We start from the raw sequence: 24,480 nt of genomic DNA, 5'->3' as shown, positions 1-24,480 counted from the left end.
CCCATTTCCTACCAAAATATAAAGAAATGAGGGGTAGCTCAAGACTTCTGCAAAGAACTGTAATTCTATATTTATTAAATATTCAAATGAACACATTTGATTGGTGATGTTGTCAAGTTCATGATGCCAGCTGATTATTCCTCCTACAGCAAGTTTAGTTCCACCACCATATACAATTGCACTAGTGTGGTGCAGTAGACTGAGGTGAATTACAGGATTCACTCTGCATGGATATTTTTCTTCTGGTATTTTAAGCCAAAAACAAACATGGACATGTAAGTCAAAAGCATTTGTAGATTGCTTTCAAAACCTGATGGTTTTAAATCTCACCTAAATTATGTGTTACTTGTAGCAACACTTAAAACCCAAATATAAAGTTGAAGAATTGGTTACAGTTGAATAATTCAGAGGACGTGTTCAGCGGTGTGTAAGGATAGGTGTTATTCAGGACTTCCAAACTGGTAAAAAAAAAAAAAGGTCTGTACTTTTTCACACATCTTTAAAGCAGAACTGCACTCACCAGCTTCTGCAGTCACCATACAGTACTCTGTTGAAAACATCATAGACTGATTCAGCTGATGGGAAGAAAAAAAAATGTAGTTTTCCAAAAGCCATATTTGACTACAACAAGTGTTAAAGCACTGCAACTGAATGCTTACTTATTTCGGTGTTCCATCAGTGTGAAGGATCTGAATGATTTCCAAAAGCTCAGTCCTCTTTACACCAACTTTATAGAACAAGAATAAAAACAGCAGAATTAGGTTTTAGAGATGAGTTTAGTTTTAATTAATGAACCAAGTGAAAACGATTAAGTATATAGCATGTTCTCTGCTACAGCAAACCAAGTACAAGTCTTTTTTTTATTAAATGCTTTCAGGTTTTACCCTTCATGAAGGGTAAAGAATGAACCACTTTTAGTGTAGAAAAACATAAAAAATGCTTGTTTACTTTGTCAATATTTAATATTCTTTTTCTTGTTTGGAGGGTACAGCCCATTTCCACCTTAAATAAGTCACATTCATCTGAATTAGAACTGAGCCTGAATCCAGAAATGTCACCATTTCAACCCTGGTTGAAACATTACATATAAATACTTTCTTGCAACTTTAAATCACTGGTAGCTGACCTGAATAATTACTCTGTCCTACAAACTGAGAGATACTGCCTGCCCAAAAAATAAATAAATAAGTAAAATTACAAATAAAAATCACTGCTCGGATTTAACAAAGCAAATGGGTAAGAGCCTTCCATTGGAGCATTACTGCAGGTTAAACCTAACTGATGCAAGGGTAATAAATTTTCACTTTTGTCTTGTCTTTGGGTTTAAACTATGTTTTCCTAGAACTGGTTTTCATTTAGGTTTTAGTCCATTTCCAAGCTGTTTTGTCTTCAAAAACTACCCATGAAAATGGTAAAAATGTCAGAAGAAAAAAATGTATGTGTTTGTGTATTGATGTATTTATGTATTTTGAGGCAAAAAAATAATAATAATTCTAAAATCCACAAAAGCAAATTTTGACAGGAATAAATGACATTTTCTGTTGTTTTACAGTAAAAAGAGTTATAAAATAAATGATGTTACATAGTGTTATTGGCCTGTATCACGCAAAGAGAATAACTAAGGAAGAAAACCTGAAGAACTGTGGATGAAAAATAAAACCTTGAATGATGGGATGGAACTCATTTAAAGATTTGATGAAATGTTTGCCATTAAAGCTAAAAGTGGTCCAAAGAAACTATCACAGTCTGTAACCAGTTTTATCAAAGCCATATTTCCAGTTATCTTATTTTCATAGTTGTGAAACTGGTGAGTCTGGTATGCTGCATATAAAGAAACAGAAGTTACAGTGAGACATAATCCCAAGAGTGGCTGAAACCGAAACCGTTCATCACAATGTATTAGCGCGCATGCGCTCAACGTTTCCCAAGGTTGCTGTACGCTCCTTAAATTACGGTCTTTAAAGTGGCTAATTCTTAGTATTTTCCGGTGATTCCTGCTATGACCTAGAAGAATCCCTCTACTTTCGTCTCGTTTTCGATTCGTGAAAATACATTGCTTCTTTCTGTGTTTACGCTTGACTTTAACATTATACTTGCATTCAACGCTTTCAAAATCAAGGATCGGATGTATATGACATCTTTATAGGTACATAGGGCATTACTTTAAGATGTTTTCTGTCTGCCTGATACCATCAAAATCAGATAATGCAAAGTTCCTTTTCTTTCATGCGGAATTCATCGCCGGCGGTTAAGCGTTATGTGGTCACATGACTGAAATGGTGTTCTCTTTCATAGCATTCGTTTCGTGTCTCACTATGGGAACGCCTCCTGCGTGACCTCATCAGAAGCTCAAATGTCATTACACCAGCCCTTACAGGCTGGCTCAGCGACGCTCATGTCAGGGAGGGGCCAGAGCCTCCCTATATAATAGGCCGACATAGCGTCAGATGTCATTCAAAAACCTCTTCTCGCTTCTCACAGAAGCCTGTTGACAACTGTGCTATTGGGTGCTAAGCTAAACTGTCCACAGATTCGAGTGCACAACTCGGTCACCGGGCGCTTTGTTCCCAACTTTTCAGTTGTTCGCTAGTTTGCAAGCAGTAGCAATACTGTCCTGTAGCTAGTGCCGGTGTTCAGTAGCAATACTTTCACCCTGGGAAGTAGCAATACTATCCCAAAGCAAAGTAGCAACACTTTGCTAATAAAGTACCACTAGCTTCACCCTTTGGTAGCAATATCCATTGGCGCTAGCGGTTTTCTCACATTAGGTAGCAATACCTGTAGAGAAGTAGAACTACTTTTCTCCTCACGCTAGCCGAGGAATAGCAATATTCTCCGCACTTCAATCAGGTGTCAGGCTCGCTAGCGTTCATAGTCCTCTAGCTAACCATGGCTACGACTAACAACCCAAACGAAGTTGGGAAATTTTGTCCTTGCGGCAACAAGATTTCTTCCTGGGATACACACCCTGTGTGTGCGGCATGCCTGGGATTATCCCACGCTCAGGCTGCCCTAACGTCTACTCACGACTGTATCCACTGTGCGGCCTTTCCACGCAAACTGCTCCGCCGCAGGTTAGCTCGCCAAGCTAATCTATCGGGCAGCGACCCTTTGCTAGGTGAGGCTGCTGCACCGCAGGCAGAAATGGAAATGCCCGGGGACCTGGCGGCAACGCCTGGCCCCAGCTGGGCAGAGGCAGACCCTCTGCCCATCGCCACCGCTTTCCCGTTGCTCGAGGCTGACAAAGGATGTGAGGGCTTCTCCGCTGCTGGGATCATCTTAGGAGAAGATGCTAACGAGGGTGGAGACGAGTCGGCCGACTCGGAGCTCCTGTTGTCAGATGACGACGAGGAGGAAGACTCCAACTCCATGGCTAGCATCAGCTGGGCTGCGAAGCCCACGGCTACCGGCGAGGTTGATAAACCTGCGGCGCCGTCTCCCCTGGATCTCGATATGCAGGACATGTGCAAGCGCGCAGCCGCTAGGCTCAACATCCCGTGGCCCGCCGTGCAAAACGAGGTTGTAAAATCGCGTTTTGATGGTAAGAAATTGCCTAAGGCGAAAAAGACGGGTAAGCAGATGTTGCCTGTGTTACCGGAGCTACTCGACGAGATAGCGGTGACATGGAAAGCAAAACCATACAGCGAGAAGCACCCCATCGTGGGAAGCTCCCTGTTGGATTGTGAGGGGATGGAATCCCTCGGTCTCCGCCAGATGCCACAAGTGGAGCCGTTGGTAGCGAGCCATCTTCACCCGAAGACCTCCCTGTCTTCGTCGGCCCCGTCCCTTCCCTCCAAGGCAGACCGCTTCCAGTCCAGCCTCACGGATAAGTGCTACAAGGCAGCGGCTCTGTCAGCGAGAGCCCTAAATGCCTCTTCCATCTTAACGGCATACCAAGCTGAGCTAGAAGAGGACATGACGGCTAAACCAGATACCACTGTGTGGGAAGAAATCTGTGTTATAACTGACCACGTCCTCCGCCTCCACAAAGTAGCGATACAGGCTACTGGGAGAGCCATGGGTCTCATGGTTCTCCAGGAGCGGGCACGCTGGCTTGGGCTTACCAACCTGACGACTAAGGAAAAAGAGGAGCTCCTCGACACACCTGTCGTCCCTCAAGGTCTCTTCGGTGCAGCTGTTACCTCCATGCAGAAGAGATGTGAGGAGAAAAAGAGAGATGATGAGGCTTTGAAAGTCTGCCTGCCGAGGAGGGCTCAGCACGCCACCCCAGCGGCGCCACGCCAGTCATACGCGCAGGCAGCGTCTCACCCGGCCCCCGGCTTTAGAATCCCTAAGGTGCCTAAGGCGCAGGCAGCCCCCCAAGCTGCAGGGACTCCCAAGAATCCATGGGCTAGGAAGCAGTCCCCCCAGGCCAGACCTCAAGCAGCTCCTCCTCCTCTCCCCGCTGCCGCGACCGGGAGGAAAAAGAAGCGGTCGGCCTGACAGCCTCCCCTCTAGGGAAGAGCGAGCCCAGCTTGTCCCTTTGGGCCGCTCTGCCCCCACCCAGCTCCGTTCCAGAGCAAGTTCAATGGGACATGTTCCACACAGAGTGCAGTGTTCGGGTCGGCGTTCCTCTCACCGGACCCACCGTGCAGAAACAGCGTCGAAGTTTGCAAAGTTGTTGCACAAACACTTCTCTCATGCATTCTGTATTAAAAAAGTCCCGACATGCGCATCCAGGCAGTTTGCCGAGGGCGCTGTCAGGTGTTGTAAAACACTTGAAAAAAAAAAAAATAATAAAGATAAACATGCTGAAAAACAGATCAGTACTGTCTGCCATAACGCAGCCCGTGGAGATTCGCACTCCCACGGCTGTGACAAGTCAGACGGTCCCGCCACCTTCACCGAAGGTGAGCGAGGTGACAGGCCACCGGGGCGACGTATGTTACGCGCCCCAGCCACAAGGGGGCGCCAATATACCGTCTCTGACAAAGTGGCCAGTGAGCCCGCTGTCTCTTCACATGGAGAGCTGGGCCACATGCACTCAGTCAGCATGGGTGTTGAGGACAATAGAAAAGGGCTACAGGCTTCAATTCAATGTCGCTCCACCACAATTCAAAGGAATTATTTACTCTCATGCCCAGGGCGAGTCTGCCGGTTTTCTCTTGGAGGAAATTGCCACCTTAATAAACAAAGGGGCTATAAGAGTTGTCCCCCCCAAGGAAGCCCACAGCGGTTTCTATTCAAGGTACTTCCTTGTCCCAAAGAAGGGGGGGAAGGGGATGAGAGCCATTCTGGATCTCCGTGCTCTAAATCAGCACTTAAGAAAATACAAGTTCAGGATGCTGACCCACGCCTCGCTGCTACGGTTTGTAAGAGCAGGCGACTGGTTCACATCAATCGACCTGAGGGATGCCTATTTCCACATCCCCATATATCCCCCACACCGGAAGTATCTAAGATTTGCTTTCCAGGGGATAGCATACGAATTTGTGGTTCTGCCATTCGGCCTGTCACTGAGCCCAAGGGTCTTTGTAAAATGCACCGAGGCAGCAGTGACCCCACTCAGGGAAAGGGGCATTCGAGTAGCCACATACATCGACGACTGGCTGGTGGCAGCCCCCTCCTGTCAGGAGGTGGTTTGTCACACAGATGCTCTTATACACCATCTGGAGAGTTTGGGTTTCCAGATAAATGTGGAAAAGAGCATATTGAGACCAACTCAATGCATAACATTTATAGGGCTCAGTCTAGACTCCCTCCAGGTGAGAGCGTTTCTCACCTCAGAGAGAATAGTGACCATTCAGTCATCCCTTGCACTGTTTCGCAGAGGCAACACAGTTACTCTCAAACAGTGCCAGAGACTGCTGGGCCTGATGGCTTCCGCTGTAGTGGCGATACCACTGGGACGCCTGCACATGAGAAGTTTTCAGCGTTGGGTGGGCTCGCAGGGACTGGAACCCCACTACAACGGCCACTGTCGCGTGAGGGTCTCTTCAGATTGTTCACTTGCTCTTCGCCAGTGGAAGAAGCCAGGCTTCCTGTCTCAAGGCGTTATCCTGGGGACAGTTTTAACCAGGAAGGTGGTCTCCACAGATGCCTCCCTTGTAGGCTGGGGTGCCACTCACGAGGGGAGAGCAGTGAATGGGAGGTGGGGCCCTCACATGCGCACTACCCACATAAACTGTCTGGAATTGCTGGCAGTTCATCTGTCGCTAAAACATTTTCTCCCGTGGCTGAGAGGCCATCATGTTTTAGTGAGGTCAGACAACTCCACTGTGGTGGCCTACATCAACAGACAAGGGGGCCTGAGGTCCCCCAGGTTACACACACTGGCACACAGACTGATAGTCTGGAGCAGCATCCACCTGCTGTCACTGAGAGCAACTCATGTGCCAGGAATCCTGAACTTTGGGGCAGATCTTTTATCCAGGGGCAGTCCACTCTATGCAGACTGGAAACTTCACCCCGAGGTGGTGAAGCAGATCTGGATGCGGTTCGGTCAGGCGACTGTGGACGTTTTTGCATCAGCGGAGAATGCTCAGTGCCCCCTGTTTTTCTCCCTGCACGATCAGAGAGCACCACTGGGGGTGGATGCACTGGCTCACAAGTGGCCAAGGACCCTCCTTTATGCTTTTCCCCCAGTGGCCCTCATTTCCCCAACTCTGGCCAGAGTGAGGGAGAGAGGTCACTCTGTGATCCTGATAGCCCCACGCTGGCCAGGAAAGCACTGGCTAGCGGAGATCTTTCAGCTGCTGTGCAGCCCACCATGGCCATTGCCATTACGCAGAGATCTGCTGTCTCAGGCACGGGGGGAAATATTCCACCCCCACCCGGAGAGGTTAGCTCTGTGGGCTTGGCCCGTGAGTGGTTTAACCTGAACACAGCCGGGCTCCCTCGTAGTGTTATTGACACTATTCAGTGTGCTAGAGCATCATCTACTAGGACGCTGTATGAGCATAAGTGGCGTGTGTTTGAAAACTGGTGCTTAGAATCACAGGCCATCCCTTTTCAGTGCTCTGTGGCTGTGATTCTGTCATTTCTTCAGGCCCTGATTGACAAGGGTAAAGCCTTCTCCACCATCAAGGTGTATTTGGCAGCCATTTCAGCTTGCCATATCGGTTTTGAGGGGCAGACGGTAGGTCAGCATCCCCTGTTACGTCGTTTCATGAAGGGTGCACGCTGTAAGTTGCCTACATCCAAGCCACTGGCTCCATTGTGGGATCTTCCCACAGTGTTAACTGCACTCTCCTGTCCCCCGTTTGAACCCCTGGAACAGGTTGAGTTAAAATTGCTGTCCTTGAAGACAGCTCTACTGATCGCTTTAGCTTCGGCTAAGCGTGTGGGGGAGATGCATGCTCTTTCAGTGAACCAGTCGTGCATTCAGTTCTCCCCAGGTGATACAAAGGTCAGTATGCGGCTTAACCCCGCTTTTATTCCAAAGGTTATGGGCACGTGTTCCCCTATAGAACTGCTTGCCTTTAATCCGCCACCTTTCACTTCTGAGGAGCAAGAGCGGCTGCATACCCTGTGTCCAGTCCGGGCTCTTCGGATTTATATGAACAGAACCCAGGACTTTAGGCAAAGCGACCAGCTGTTTGTGTCTTGGGCTAAACCACATAGGGGGAGGCCAGTGTCTAAACAGCGCCTTTCCCATTGGATAGTAGGAGCAATCGCCCTGGCCTATGCCAGCAGGGATCTTCAGCCTCCTGCTGGGTTGCGGGCACACTCCACCAGAGGTCTGGCAACCTCATGGGCGCTCTTTAAGGGGGTCTCCATGCAGGAGGTGTGTGCAGCTGCGTGCTGGACTTCACCTCACACATTTGCTAGCTTTTACAAGCTAGATGTTACAGCACCTAGCCTGGCGCATTCGGTCCTCAGTGCAGGTTCTTCCTAAGTGGGGGCTGTGCCCCTGTGAAGTGCTATTGGGGACAGTTGTCTTCTTAACAGGCATGTCTGGCAATCCGGGAGTCAGTTTTTCTCCCATAGTGAGACACGAAACGAATGCTATGAAAGAGAACTTAAGGTTATGTATATAACCCCGGTTCTCTGAGTAGCATGAGTGAGTGTCTCACCAGACCACCCTCCTTGCAATGGAAGCGAGGAAGAGGTGGGCTTGTTTTGAATGACATCTGACGCTATGTCGGCCTATTATATAGGGAGGCTCTGGCCCCTCCCTGACATGAGCGTCGCTGAGCCAGCCTGTAAGGGCTGGTGTAATGACATTTGAGCTTCTGATGAGGTCACGCAGGAGGCGTTCCCATAGTGAGACACTCACTCATGCTACTCAGAGAACCGGGGTTATATACATAACCTTAAGTTTTCTGATCGATCAATCCGTTTAATGGTCCTCGCCGGGTATACACTTGTTTTCCACTTGTTTTCGATCAGTCATGTTTTAATTAAAACTATTATATATTGGAATTTGCACAGTATAATCATGGAGAGCTCCTAATGGTACCAGAATCATAAAAACTAGAAGATAAAGTTACAGCAAGTACAGTGAATCGGTTACTGTTTTACCAGTGCCTGGAGAAGCTTCACTTTTTGCGTAACTTAACATGTGACAACTTCCTTATTTATTTTACTATGAAGTTTATCTTGGTATCATTGAAAGGGTCCAGTGATTTCACTTTCATAATAATCCAATTATTATTACAATTATATATATTTTTTTTGACATACCTATAATTTACTTTTTCTGCATTACGCACCTGAGCCAGATTAAAGCTGTTTTCACCCGAACGGTGTCAGCGTGTCTTTATTCCTGTCAGTTTATTGAGGATAAAATTAAACCATGCTAAGTGTTACAGTGAAAAAACAAAACCAATCTTCAGCCTAAGAAGACGACACTCACCCATCGATGTGAAAAAGTCACGGTCGGTCGCGAAAGAGGGAGGCTCGTGCAAAGTTCGCTCGGAGACAGGAAAAAGCTAGAGGAAGTTGCCCTTTATAGAGGCTCCACGCGGGAACAGTGAGGAAAATTATTGACAGAAAACGTAGTAAAGTTTAGGCACATTTTAATGTGACAGGCAGAGAGTAGACTCCAAAGTTAAGATTTCATATCGAGCAGGCGCCACAAACAAGCTGCACAGGCATATGCCAAGTGTTCATCCATCAGTGCAATTAGAAGAACAAAACAGGGCAGAGACTGCGGTGTTCATACTCAGGTTACATCAAGTTAAGCTGACGATGCTTAGATTCATTCACTGAATTTCACCTTTATATCAACTCTATATTTGCACATGTGTTAAACTCAAGGCCCACAATATAACTTTGTCTCACAAGATAATTTCATGTGGCTATTATTAATGGCCCACCAGTAAATAGTGCTCCCACCACTTATACTATAAATCCCACTATGCACTGCAACAGCTGTCCACAGGTCAAGACCTGTTCAAACCCGTTTTCCCGTTGCCAATGAAACACTGATCAGTGTTCATAAGCACCGTAACACAAACAGCGAGCTTATAAGAGGAAAATTCTCAGTTCATGGAAAGTAAGTAAGAAATGGAATAAGAGAGAAAACTAAATAGCTTTTAGTTTCTTGTTTCTAGACTTTTTGCTGATATCACATCACATTTTATAATCTGAAAAAATGTAAAATTTTTATCAGCTTGAAACATTTTCATTTTTCCTTTTGTTATTTTTTTATTTATTTATTTATTTTTTTTTATCAAATTTTGTATTTTATTTAATATGTTGAAGAAAAGGTTCCTTTATTATGCCCATTCAAATTCATATTGCTGATTAAAATATTTTTACTGTTTGGCCCATGACTTAAGACTGTGTTTTCAATTTTTGGCCTGGCCTGTGATTGAGTTTGACTCCCCTGCTATACTGTAGGGCAGAGGTGTCCAAACTATGGCCTGGGGGGGCAACCATGACCCGAGCTTTGGATTTCAAATGTGTGTTGTCCATCCATACATGTGTTAATTGGCTAAATTCTATAGTGCTTACTGGCAGCTGGATGCCAATAAATTTCTGTAAAAAAAAAGATCTTGCTGTAATTTAATTTACTGTTTGCAGGCAGACCCTGAAGGATGAAGAATTTGATACCACTGATTGGCCCAAACATTCACCTCACCTAAATCCAACACAACACCTCTGGTTTATTATGTTTCAGTACATCTGATACCCTCCAGGTTGCACCTCAGACTATCCAGGAGTTCAGTGATGCCCTGGTCCAGATCTGGGTGGAGATCCTTCAGGATATCATCCATCATCTCACTAGGAGCACCGACACTGTCAGACATGCATAAAAGGACATGGGGGCCATACAAACTCCCGAGCACCATTTTGAGTTGCTGCAATGAAATTTCAGCACCATGGACAAGCCTGCTACATCATTTTTTTTCCACTTTGATTTTTGGGGTGTCCTTGAATTCTAAAATTGTGTCCAATAAAGACAAACGACATTTAGACTGGATTGTTCATTTTGAGGAAAAACTAAAGTCCCTGAACTTTATGGGAGCTTTCAGAGACTTAATGGAGCTTTAATGGTGATCCGATTTGGATATTAACTCCCAGAAAACAAATGAAATCACAGCACCCTCCATAACCTCAAATGAATATGCTGCAAGATACTAATTCTATAAAAAATGTAAAAAGCCCTTTAAAGTCCTTTCAAACTTCTGGACACAAAGAAAGGTTTAGAGTAAAAATATTACAGGAGAAATGCAAAAAACAAAAAGCATCAGCAGGCTGAGAAATGGCAGGTTACAATGGAAGTGGTGTACATCCACATGAATATGATTGATCATTTAAAGTCAACAACAGCTAAAGGAAGGGGCTCATATCAATCAGTTAACACAAACACAACATCAGTGCATCCCTGAATGGTATTTTCTCTTTTTCTTTTAAGTACAACATCAATAAATGTGCATTTAAAAAACATGTAAAACTATAAAAAATAAAATTCAGCTTAAAAAGAGCGCTGCTGAGCAGATTGAAACCGGTTTGAGAAATAGTCATTCTAAAATCTTTGGCTGAAGGAGAGAGGCCAAAAAGTGTATAATTTCTGTGACACAAAATAAATGTTTCCAATGTTTTTGTGTGAGAATGTAGCTGTGTAAATCTCAAATATCTGCTTGGTTTATCAAGATATCACTGAATTGCAGAAGTGCTCCGATGTTTTTGGAGATGTACGTTCCCTCTGCTCTAACAGCCAGCTTGCCTTGCTAGCTGTCAGCTGACTGGCGGTCAATGCTCACCGTACCCATCGTTTTCAAATCCTCGCTGACTTTCACCGCTGAGCTTCAGAAAACTTGACCTCTAACCTTTAGCTTGAGGTCAAGGTCACTGAGAATCAAACTCGTCTGAGATTTTTAGTAGATGTATCTATGGTTATGGCCAACGTGGAAGAGATGCCACTGCCAAGGCTGAAAATAGCTCAACTTTTTTTTTTTTTTTTAAACAGTTGAGCTAAAAAAACAACATAAATCACTAACGTGGTTCCTCTAAAGACCACTCGAGTCTAATTCCAGAATTGAATATGTCCCCACAGACTCTTAGTACACTTAGTACATAGTTAATTATTAATTAGCAGGTATCTAAATTAGGGCATGATTTACCAATTCTATGTGATTACAGGATGCTCCTGAGAGGTTAAAAATAGTTCCTTGGATTATCATCCATAATTCCTGATAATTAGAAACGTATACAACAAAACAGAGTGGACAAAAGAAAACATGATTCTAGTTACATATTAATGAATGTGGATAAAATGTCTTCATGACAACATCTTTGTTCATGAGACAAAGCAGGACTGATTCTGCTCTTCAATCAAAAATGTCTCTTTCAACTCACTAATTTCTTTTTCATGTTTCTTCTGGATTTCTTCCTGTTCTTTCTTGCTACTGTCTCCATCTTGGGTCCCAAGTTTTTGTTTCACTTCATTCATTTCTTTTTTCTGTTTCTTCTGCAGTTCGTCCATTTTTTCTCTCTCATTTGTTACATTTTCCTTCAGAAGCTTTTGTTTGAATTCCTCAAATTTTTGCTTGTGTTTTTTATTTAATTCATATAATTCTTTCCTCTTATTTTCTTGCTGCTTTGCTAAAAGTTTTGCTTTTAAATCAATTTCTTTTTCTTTTCTTTTTCATGCTTGATGGACAGATTTTTCTCTTTTGTTTCATAGTCTACTTTTTTTTGGGTCAAAGATTCCCTCTTTAAGTAAGTAAGTAAGTAAGTAAAACTTTATTTATATAGCACCTCTTGAGGCAGCTGCCACGAAGTGCTTCACAACAGTAAAACAAAGTACAAAGAAAACATTAAGCAAATGCAATATTAAAAAGATGAGTTTTTAACTGTCCTTTAAAAGATGCCACCGAATCCACTGCTCTCAGGGAGACAGGGAGAGAACTCCACAGACGGGGTGCCACAGAGGCAAAAGCTCTGTCTCCTTTCATTTTGAGTCTTGAGGGATGTATAGCCAGGAGACCCTGGTCACATGATCTCAATGATCTGATGGGAGTATATGGATGCAGGAGTTCACTGATGTAAGAAGGTGCTTGTCCATGGAATGCTCTAAAAGTAAGAACTAAAATTTTAAACTGGATTCTGAATTTCACGGGGAGCCAATGAAGCTTGATCAGAAGCGGGGTAATATGAGAATACTTAGAGGATTTCATAAGAAGCCTTGCCGCTGCATTTTGAACAACTTGTAAATGTTCTAAAGAGCTTTTGCTAAGACAGTTAAACAAGGCATTACAATAGTCCAGACGGGAAGATATGAATGCATGAATGACAATCTCAAGTTCCGAGTGTGACACAATGGGACTCAATTTGGCAATGTTCCTTAGGTGGTAGAAACAAGAATGAACCAAAGACTTGACGTGAGTGTCCAAAGTGAAGGCAGAATCAAATGTGACCCCAAGGTTCCTAATGGAGGACTTAGCAAATTTTGCGAGGGGACCTAAGGCTTCCATTATATTGGGCACAAATCTATCTGGGGCACAGATAAGTATTTCCGTTTTATCCTCATTTAGTTGGAGAAAATTGTCTGCCAACCATGTTTTAATAGAGTCTAAGCACAAAGTTAGCACCTGTAGCCTAGAAACATGTTCGTGCTTAAAGGAGATATAAAGTTGAATGTCATCAGCGTAACAATGATATGAAATTCCGTCAAAGGTACCCAGGATGTGCTTTAACGGGAGTAAGTATAAAAGAAACAATAAAGGCCCCAAAACAGAGCCCTGGGGGACACCACAAGAGAGATAAGCACAAGAGGACCTGAAATCAGAAGTAGCCACATGAAAGGATCGTTCAGATAAATAGGAGGCGAACCACTTCAAAGCAGATCCTGATACACCGACCCAGTGTTTCAACCTATCAAGCAGAATTGTATGGTCCACAGTATCAAAGGCAGACGTGAGATCCAACAGCAATAATATAGAACATTCTCCTGCATCACTACTCAACAAAATGTCATTTGAAACTCTAAGGAGAGCTGTTTCTGTGGAGTGGACTCTCCGAAAGCCAGACTGAAATTTGTCAAAAATATTATGTTTTTCTAAGAAGGCTGAAAGCTGATTAGCTACAACCTTCTCTAAAATCTTAGCTAAAAAAGGCAGTTTAGAAATTGGTCTGTAATTATTAAAGGTAGTAGTGTCAAGATTAGATTTCTTTAAAAGAGGATGAATAACAGCAGTCTTAAGATAAGCTGGAACACGGCCAGAGGCTAATGACGTATTAATTATGGAAAGGATGCATGGACTGATGTGACGAAAGACATTTTTGAACAGTGGTGCAGGCAGGATGTCCAGAGTACATGAAGATACTTTCAATGATTCAACCAATTTTATCAGCTCAGGTAAGGAAACAGGAGAAAAGCTTTCCAGAGTAACAGACCGGGCTGGAAGAGAAATGGCTATTGAAAAACCTGGGTGCGAAATATTGGATCTTAAATTACTGACCTTGTCTATCAGAAAGGATAGAAAATTATTACAATCTTCACTTGAAAAAATTGGCACAGAGGGTAGAGCAGGAGTAACGATATCAGTAATTGTGTCAAAAAACACCTTTGGATTTCCTCTACTTCTCATCACCAGCTGAGAAAAGTAGGAAGCCCTCGCATCTTTAACAGAATTATTAAAATCAGCTAAAAGATCCTTCAGGTATAGACGATGGACATGTAAGCGAGATTTTCTCCATAGACGCTCAGCTTTGCGACAGGAGCGCTTTAAGGAGCGGATGCTGTCATTTATCCAGGGCGACGTTTTAAAAACAGGAGCTAATCTAGATATTACCGGGCAAATTTCATCTAAAATTGAAAGGCAATAGTCATAAAAGAGATTTGTTAAGTGATCAACATCGTCAAACGGAGATAAAAATAGGTTAAATCTGTCGGAGAAAATGATTGCTGACGAGGGGCTGATGATGCGAGAGCTAACCACACGTCTAACAGGTGATAGAGTCACATGATAAGACAAGTTAAAAAAGACACAATGATGGTCAGAAATAAGAATATCATTTGAATAAATAGAGTCAACTTTTAAACCCAAGGTAAAAACAAGGTCCAGAGTGTGACCCTTGTCATGCGTGGGGCCAGATACATGCTGGGTAAAATGAAATGATTCCATGACACTGATAAAACTCTTGGCAAAGAGATCAGCTTCATCATCGATATGAATATTAAAATCCCCAGCTATAACCAGTCTGGATAGTTTTATAGTACAGGATAAAAAATCATGAAATTCCTTTAAAAAGGAACTTCATGATTTCAAGCCTTCCATTTCCTGCTTTTGCTTTTTCTTTATTAATTTCTTCCTTCTCTTCTTCCGTGTTCTCCTTTGAAAGCTCTTTTCTAAGCCTCTCCTCCTCTCTTCTGTGTGATTCCTTCATTTTTCTTTTTTTTTTTTTGTTTTCTTTCTTTTGAGTCAGAAGCATCAGGATTAAGCCGGTCAGTTCTCCTTTATGTTTGTTCTGCAGTTCATCCATTTCATGCTTCAGACACTTTACTTTGTGGGAAGAGAGATCGTTTAATCTTTCATATTCCTCCTGCTTCTCCAGTGTATGTTTTTCCTCAGAGCCTTTGCCTCTTCTATGAGTTTTTCTAGCTCAGCTTCATTTTTCTCTCTGAATTCATTGAATTCTTCAGCTGTTCTTCTGGCCTCTCCTTTAAACTTCTCCATGTTTTCCTGCATGTTCTCAATTTGTTTCTTATAATTCTCCTCCAACTCTTTCAGCTTCTCTTCCTGTTCTCTCTTGATTCTTTCCTCCTTTTCTTCGCTCTCACGTTCAAGTTTTTCCCTTTCTTGATCGTATTTTTCTTGGAGCTCCCTGAGATTCTGGTCTTTCTGTTCATCTTCTTGTTTTCGTTTTTCCTCCAATTTTTTTCTTTCCTTCTCCGAAGTCTTTTCCTGCTCTCTTATTCTGTCTCTGTACTGTTCGAACTCTTTGTCAGTTGTTGCCTTTGATTCTGACTCTGATTTTAGTTTTTTCTCCATTTCATCAATTTTTTGTTCCAACTCCTGTTTTTGAATTTCTTCCTTTTCTTTCTGCCTCCTGTCTTCTTCTTCTCTAAGTTCTTGTTCTTTCTTTCTCTCTTCAGACTGAATTCGGATGTTGTCCTGTAATTCTTTGAGTAGTTGGTCTCTCAGTTTTCTTTTCCGATCAATTTCTGCTTTCTGTTCTTCAATCCTTCTTTGCATCATCTTCTTTTCTTCCTCATGTTTTCTTTCAAGCTCCTCCCTCTGTCTCTTCATCTCTTCTTCCTTCTCTTGCAGCAGCATCTCCATTTTTTTCTGTATCGCTGCTTCAGCCTCTTGCAGCATCCCATTTGTGAAGCAGTTTCCACCACTGTTGTTCACCGTGGCATCAATCTTGGTTATTAGCTCAGTGATTTGTGTCTGACTGTGTTTATCATAGTTATTGAACACATGATATCTTCCTCCACATTCTGCAATTAATTTTTTAAAGGAATCATCACATTTATCGTTAATGTATTCTTCAATAGACAACTCCTCTTGTTCCAGTGAATCTCCTCTTGTGAAAAGAATGAAGGTGAACTTTTCTGAATTTATCCCTAAAACTTTTTCTTGATGAGTTTCAGCGTCTCCTTCTCCTCTGATGTTAATCTGCCAATCTGCAACACCAACAGGAAGACGTGTGGTCCTGGAGACAGAAGAATGATACATTTGCTCATCTCCTCACTGACCTCTGACAAGGCCAATGGTACAGTGGACTGAAAAAGCAGGACTCTGGATGTAAAAGTTCAGTCAGGTTTATTAATGCAATGGTCTTTGAACATGAATAATGCAAGATATATATAAAAAAAAAATAGAGTCAAAAATAGAGTAAAAACTATAGAGTCATAGCCTGGCTCAAGGGAAGGACAAACTGGAGGAGGCCACACATGATGATAATTAAGATTTATTTAAAGTAACATAATTAACGTAACCCAAACTGTGTAATTCAGTAGTGTGTGCGTGGTACACACTACTGAATGTCTGGATGCGTGGTATGAGACAATCAAAAGAAAGCAAAAGCCCAAAGAGAGAGAGACCATGCTGCCAGCTTAAATACTGGAGGCCAATCAGCCAGCACGGCTCCAACTAGTTCCCCTCATGACCTCCTAAAGCAGCCCAGCTCTCACAGGGTGTCACTATGTATATATATAAATATAAAAAAAAATAGTGTTCCAGTTTATTTAATCAGTTTTTAGTATTGTATCTCTTATGTAACACTAATTAAGTATCTGTTTGTGAGGTGCACCTGCCACTTTATCAATGCAGCTAACTAACTAAGCTAGCTAGCACCAGCTGATAACTTAGAGCTTAATCCTTTCATACAAATATGGTCCCTCCTGTTTCTGCCTTTACAGAAAAAATAAGATTGAAATCACCTTGGTTTTCTCTGTGGTTTTCTCTGTGGAGTATTCTGAAGACCCTTAAATCATGACCAGCATTATTATAAGATGGTGCACCTATTTATCTTTTTCTTCTTCAAGTCATGCAGTTCTTTCTCATGTTTTTCCTTTAACTTCTCCTCCATCTCTGTCAACATCTCTCTCATTTTTTTCTTCTTTTTTTCATCTTTCACAGCATCTCGCATTTTAGACTCTTCTTCCAATTTATTTCTCAGAGCACTAATTTCATGTTCATATTTACTTTTAAGGTCCTCAATGTTTTTTTCTCTCTCTTTCCATTCCTTTCAGCTCATTCATAACCATCTTCAGCTGCTGTTTTATTGGTATCTCATAGTACTGGTCACCATTTTTACGGACCACTGTCTGAATTTTGATCAGCAGCTCACCGACTTGCCGATAGCTTCTTTGATCAGTGTTGTTGAGGACATGGTATCTCCCTCCACATTCATCAATGAGTTCTTTGAGAAATCCATCAGAGTCTTTTTCTATGAAACTCTCAGCTGATTGATCGCCCAGATCATCACCTCTGGTAAATACAACAAGGATAAAATCTCCTGAATCCTCACCAAAAATCTTCTTGGTCATTTTCACAACCTCTTTGTCCTCCTGTGTAAAGCGACCGATCTGCAGCACCAGTAAGATCACATGAGGTCCAGGAGCCAACATGTTGAAACACTGCAGAACCTCCTTTTCAGCATCCTCATTAGACAGACTCATGTCAAACAATCCGGGGGTGTCGACCACAACAACAGGCTGTCCATCGATCTCTCCCTCTGCTTTCTGGCAAGAGGTTGTTACTGAACTGGGACTGAGATGTGATTCAAAACATTCTTTGCCCAAAATAGTGTTTCCGCTTGCGCTCTTCCCACTGCCAGTCTTTCCAACCATCAGCATCCTGAGAGGCTCTCTGCTGTGACATTTGTTTGCTGCCATTTTGCTCATTCCTCCACCATTACTGACATCTTTAATTCTTCTTCTCTGTCTCTCTTTTACAGTTTGTACATTAAATTGAGCGTTGATTAACTTTTCCTTTGTAAAGCTTTCAGATCCCACAGCACTCATCTTTTTCACAGTCTCCAACAGTTCTGGGATCTGCTGTTTGTCCTTGATGTTGAGAACAACAGATCTTCCTCCACAGCTCTCACAGAGATCCTGGATGTTCTTGTTTCTCTTTAGAACGTTAACAACAGCTGGGTCTGTAGGATCTGACTCCACAATGAGCAGAATCATGGTGAAGTCATTGACTTGAGAGCTGAATGTGTTCTGGATGGTCTCTAACTCTCCCTTGTCTTTATCAGTGAGGGGAGCCACAGGTATGACCAGGATGAAGGCATGGACACTGTACAAAAGGCCATCCAGTCAGCCATTGCCTTACATGCTGTGGACTAAATAGTGGCAGTACTACCCCCCTAACCAACGTCAAATCGGCCCATCCCCCTGCACCAATCAGAAGATTCTGAGTCCGTCTCCTCATCGGGCAGAAGCGAGAGGACCAGAAGTCAGTCGGAGCTGTTCGCTTAGATGATCAGCAGATGTTTATTCCTGTGCAAACTTTCTTTCTCCTCTTTCATGCTGGGTTAGTGGTGTGCGGCCATGAGACTAAACCACACCACCTCACTCCATCTTACATCATTTCACCCAATATCACATAGTCAACTCCACCTTCTTCCTCATTCCCCACAATTATCACCTGGATGTATATTTGTGGATTAAACCTGCAATAAACAAATAAGTGGACAATCACAACAACTACAGAGTGGACAGTGGGTTCATTTCAGACTGAGCCATCGGTTCTGACAGGACCAGCCTGTTGAGATTGTAGACAGCCAAGTCAGCCCCTCATTATTGTTATTCCTTCTCACGGAGGACGAATCTGCTCCACACCAAGGTGCCTCCTCCTTTACAGACACCCTCAGGATCACAGAGGGAGAGACACCTGAGTGATTCCTCCATCACTGCCTCCTGAGGTTTTCCATACAAGGCAGGCAGCTCCACCAGGGAAACCCAACATCCACACACCTCTCCCTGATGTTTAACACACTCTGATGAGTTGGAGATTGAATGAAGCTCTGTCTGACCTAAAATGGCCTTTGCTGCTGACGTCTTCCCTGCTCCTCTCCTCCCACACAGAACCAGGTTTAAAGCTGGTCCATGACCTGTCAAAGAATAAATAGAAAAATTATTTTCAAAAGTTCCTCTGAGCAGCCTGACTGATGATCTGATCCTAAAAGGTTTTTCCAATACAGAGACTATTACAGGGTCTGTGTAGGATCCACATTTAAAATGTCTTAAACAATGTTTGATATTTCAGCATTATTTATACATTCTTCCCTGATTCATACTCAGGAAACACTACTGCTGCTTTTTCTGAGTCACAACAAATCAGTTTCAAAGTATGTATAAATATTTAGCATTTAGCTTTGCGTGAAACTGAACATGTTGAGAGAACACTGAACATATGGGTGAAGATGACAGATGTTTTTATGCTTCAGGAATGCTTTTAATTTCAGGAATTTCTAAACATATTCCCTGTAGTTGCTCAATTAATAGAACAGCTATGTAAAGTTTATACATAAATAAATTTCAAGAGTAAAGCTTGAGTTTACTCAGTAGTTTACTTAACATGACTACAATGCTAAAACCCTTCTAAACTTAAATTGAGTTTTTTCCTTAAATGTAAGCAGTCCTTCTATCACTCAGATGAACAAATCATAGCTTTGCTCTCCTACATGATGCTGTGCAGATTTATTTCCTCAGTACGTTGTATCATGCTTATCTGTTGTCTGTGTTTGTGTTTAGAATGTGTATATGAGGATGGAGGATTCATGCACACCAATTAAAGTAACCTGAACCTGAACCTGACCTTAACCACAGAAACAGCTCAGAAACCAGGCTGGATATTTTGGGTGTTTGGTTCCAAACAGTCAGTTTTATCTCAAAGTCATTGAGAGCACTTTTTAGCACGTGCTCTAAAATTATGTTAAAATAACTGAGGTTGACTTTCACATTATTGTAAATATATTTTTTTCTGTACTTACTAACAGAGTGAGCATGATCCACAGTAACAGGAGCTTCTTTCCTTTGTTCAGTGGTGGGACGACATATCACATGTTTTCCATTGTTCTTTTCTACAATCTGGTTTAAGCCTCTCAGTAACTCCTGAATGTCGAGGTTTTTAAGCTTTAGTGATGTGTTTCCACATCTTCTGATCATTTCTTTTAAGGACTTATCAGGATTATGAGTATGTCCTTGACCTGAATGTCCCCTCCCTCTGGGTGTTGATTTTACTACCAGGGAATAATCTAAAGATTGATCACTGAAGAGCTGAAGGACTCTGCAGAGTCTTGTTTTTTGATGCTCAGCGAAGTTTTCGGACTGTAGAACCAACAGGAACACATGAGGTCCAGGATCAGAGAGCCTCACACAGGTTTCTACATGTTTCTTTATTTTGTCTTCAGAGATCTTGGAATGAAGCAGATCTGGTGTATTGATAAGAACTATTTCTTTGCTTTGGACTCTCACACAGCAGTCCAATTCTTCCCCTGGTTTAAACTTGGTCTCTCTCAGTAGGAGGTTCCCCACTGAACTCCTCTCAGACCAGTTGTTCCCCAGCAGAATAACCCTGTGCTCAGACACTGAAATGACAGCAAATGGAAGTAGTTCAAATAATGAGTTTTAATTATTTTAAAAGTGTACTATATAAAACTGTTTTAGGCTCAGTCCATGAAAAAAAAAAATCAAGCCTGTCAAAATTTAAACCCTCATACTGTCCATATTTTAGAGGCCCTCAAAGTATATAGGGGTGAATCATACTAGTGAATTTTCCTTTTTTTTTTCAGGGTCAGTGACTGCACTCACTATCTGCTGCTGCCATGCTGTCACTGTCATTCAGCTGCAGAATATGCTGGCTGTTGGGTTAAAAGCAAAGTGAAGAATTAAACGCATTATTAAACCTTTATTTTTTCTGCATGTTTTTTGTCTGAACCATTTAAAAATTCGGATCTCTGGGTTGTTTGCAGTGTGCAGGTTTGTACAGAACTTAAAAAGTTCTTAAAAACCTTCAAAATCTTCATTCAAAGCATCATTCAAATTTGGCAAAATAAAAAAAAAAATCTTGCTGTCATCTCTGGTTGTGAGTTTCAGATCTATTTGTCTTCAGATCACATCCAGTATTACTGATAAGTTTGGCTGACTGTGGTCAGATGTGTCCTTTGCTGCATCTTTAACCACACCCATTAGCAATGTGTCCACAATGTCCTCAAGTGCCCCTGAAAGTCACTGTAACAAGGAGAAAAGTTAGACCACCATTACTGTATAAGTTTTAACTTCTATCCTGATCCTGCAGTCTGTGTGATCACTGATATTATTTCTTATTTTTGATTAGATGATCATGCAGAGCTTACCTGAGCTGTGTGTCTGATATCACTGTGCTGATTCTTCGGGTCTTTTGGCTAAATACAATCTTTCATCTATCAGCAGGCTTAAACTGTTGTCACACATCTGAAACAGATAAATCAATTCACAATTATGTATTAAAAGAAGCCATCTTTAAACCTGTACTTACATACTGTACATATATTCTGTTGTACTTACAATGTGAACTCGTTCCTTCATTCTTTTTCGGTCTACATGGATGAACTTGACACTGACCTGTTACAATCATTTCTCAGCAGAGTGGGCAGGACGCTGCACTGCTGACATCAGCACGACATCACTGACACCTGAGTCAATGTTTAATCTGCAACACCTTAAAGAAAACTTGTGTTAGGTTAATAATTATTACATGCTGTATAAGAAGGATTTTGCTGGGCTCACTTCACTCAATAGATTCATCATAAACAAGCAGCTTGTATATATGTTACTCCTGAATTATTGTGGCATAGAAACTGAATATTTGACAGTATTTCAATGGAGAGATCATTTGGACAATGGCATCATTAGAACACACTGTTGGTATTTAAGGCACTGCACTGGTTTTAATCATATCTATCTGATAGATTCCAAATTTAAATGGTGAGTCTTCTTCACACACTAAGATTAGTCATAGAGTTTCACAGGGTTCTGTGCAGGGACCAATACATTTTACATTATGCATGTTTCCCTACTCAGTATAATTAGAAATCACTGCATATATTTTAACTCGTATGCTGATGATATTAGCTTCATTGATTCAGGAACCCAGATGATAGGACTCAACTAATCAAACACCAGGCATGTCTTAAAGGTATGAAGACCTGGAAGACCTCTAATTTCTTGCTCTAAATTTAGACAAAACTGACCACATGTGGCAGATGACTGCCCCTCCCTGAGCCTGATTCTGCTGGAGGTGGGGAAAGGGGGGGGGGGGGGGGGTCTGATTCGTGGGATTTCTTTCTAACATGGTTTTTAGCCATAAAATATAAAGCATCTTGAGATGACTGCTGTTGTGAATTAGTGTTACAGAAATAAAATTAAATAAAATGATAAAAGCATTTTTGCATGTGGTACTGAAAAGCACACACTAAATTCTTAAGAAATTACATGGTAAATCCAATAACTTGCTGGTTTCTATATGTATTCAAAGTGGAACAAAAAGGAGACAACATAATATTTACTTTAGTTACTTTAAATATATTTTGACTTCACAACTTGTGCTGAAGATATTTCAGTGAGATTATAACTTTTAGTTAAATAAAAAAAACATCTATGTTATGACCAATCATGGTGAAGATTGCTGTGGACTCTAAACAAGAACCAAGACTCTCAATGTGCAGCTCAAAGGCTTTAACAGGAACTCTGGTATAACACAGGTTTTCAACTGGGGTGCCATTGGGGAGCTTCAGTTCTCAGTACAGGAGGACACTTTTTTCTGAAAAAAAGAAGGTTGTTAATCTGTATTATTGATAAAATTCTGTAGCCTTTGGTATTTTGGATTGAACTGGATTCTTACTTGAGTATCTGGAGAAAACTGATGCCAGGGGATGTGACTGGTCAGGTGTTTTCTAAGAATCAGGCAGGAAGGTGGCATTAGCACTGTCGACTCACAGGGGAGAACAACTATCATCAGACAGCTATATTACCACAATCACAAATCAATAATCTACCAAAGTGAGAAAGCTCAAGCTAGCCCTTAAATACTGGTAGGTGATGATCTGATGAGGAACAGGTGGGTTGGCTGAAGAGCAGGAAACTAGCCTGCTGGAGGAGCATCAGGCAAAACCTGCCCACCTCCACCTGAGAGCAATGGAAAGAGGGAGGAGAGCGAGAGAGAGAGAGAGCAAAAGGTCAGTATGGGACCAAAACTGTTCATATTGTACATCAATGGAATATGTAAAATATCTGATATATTGCAGTTTATTTCATTTGCAGATGATGCAAATATTTTTTGTGCTGGAAAGAATTCACAGCAGCTCTTGGAAAGTGTCACAAAACAAATGGTTCAGTTGAAAACATGGTTTGATCTTTTTTCTTTCCTTTTTTCTTCTTTCTGAGCCAAAAGTGCTTCAAAGATGTGATATTACTCATATTTGGCTTTCATTACCGCCTCACACTTTATTAATGCTTTCAGGTTTATCTCTCTGATTTCATTATATTCCTCCGCTTGTTTTCTGTCTTTTTCTTCAAGTGCATCCTTTGTTCCTTCATTTTTCTCATAGTTTTCCTCCAGTTCCATTTTCTCTTTTTTCCCTTAACATACAATCCTGTTCTTTATATTTTGTGTTTTTTCAAGATTTTCTTTTTCCTGTTCATATCCTGCTTTTTGTTTGTTAATTATTATCCTCCTCTTATTGCTGTAAATCTGCATTGACAATCAAATGTGAGAAATTTATGGGTTTTATTTCTGATAGAGTATCGGTGTGTGAGTCTGAATACAAGTGAATTCTTCACACTGATAACTAAGACTTCACTGCTGCAGACCATTTTTCTGTGTCTAGATTTGCCAGGGGTTTACTTATTCTCATGCAGCAATGGATTAAACAGCAGCCAGGAGAGGGCAGCACAGACATGTATAATTATATTTATCTCAGGACAAGTACTAATTGATACTTTCTTGTAATGTGTGTATGAAATGTGGTCATAGAGTGAAGCCAGTGTTGAATACATTGTAAATAAAAATCCATAAAAAACAGTAACATTCTGGCAGCTTGCACAACAGAAGGTAAAATAATGGAAATGAACCTTCATGTGAAAATCTGGAAATTTTCCATAATTAAAATTCAGACTCTGTAGAGATACCTGTGAAAAGTTCTGTATTTTTACAGTATATAAAATTAAAATACAGTTGTTTTAGCTTTAAATTTAAATGAAATTTTGTGCATTTACATTTTTTTTATATTAAATCAACCATATTTTGTCATGTCGGGCGGTGTGATAGGCGGAGATGGACCCAGATGCAGGACTCCGAAAACAGACATAACTTAAAAAAAGGTTATTGAATAACCAAAAACCAAAATACAAAAATCCTCATGGGTTCCAGACATAGAGCATAGACCAAAATGAAGCAAGGCAAGACAAGAACACACGAGCACACCAACATAACAACACCAACGATGCGACAAAGAACTGACCAGAATGCAAATATATATTTTGCAGTCCGTTTAAGCATAAAATCCGATTCACCGCACTTACATTCCAGATATCTGAAATTGATTTATGACTAGACATATTAGTAAATTATGATATCTCTAATTATA

At 41.6% G+C, this 24,480-nt stretch overlaps 1 protein-coding gene across 1 annotated transcript in view; it reads right to left on the bottom strand.

Moving 5' to 3' along the window:
* Nucleotides 1-18,037, bottom strand: part of LOC115798382 (uncharacterized) — a 40,645-nt gene extending 22,608 nt beyond the window's left edge. The window contains exons 1-2 of the mRNA XM_030755218.1: nucleotides 17,194-18,037; nucleotides 15,697-16,024 (exon numbers count right to left, since the gene is read on the bottom strand). Coding sequence (XP_030611078.1) covers nucleotides 15,697-16,024; nucleotides 17,194-18,037 — 1,172 coding nt within the window. The remainder of the gene's footprint in view (nucleotides 1-15,696; nucleotides 16,025-17,193) is intronic.
* Nucleotides 18,038-24,480: the final 6,443 nt, after the last annotated feature.

The sequence above is a fragment of the Archocentrus centrarchus genome, chromosome 19 (assembly GCF_007364275.1).
Source record: "Archocentrus centrarchus isolate MPI-CPG fArcCen1 chromosome 19, fArcCen1, whole genome shotgun sequence".
In the NCBI taxonomy this organism is placed as follows: Eukaryota; Metazoa; Chordata; class Actinopteri; order Cichliformes; family Cichlidae; genus Archocentrus; species Archocentrus centrarchus.
This window is presented reverse-complemented; position numbering and strand designations above follow the sequence as displayed.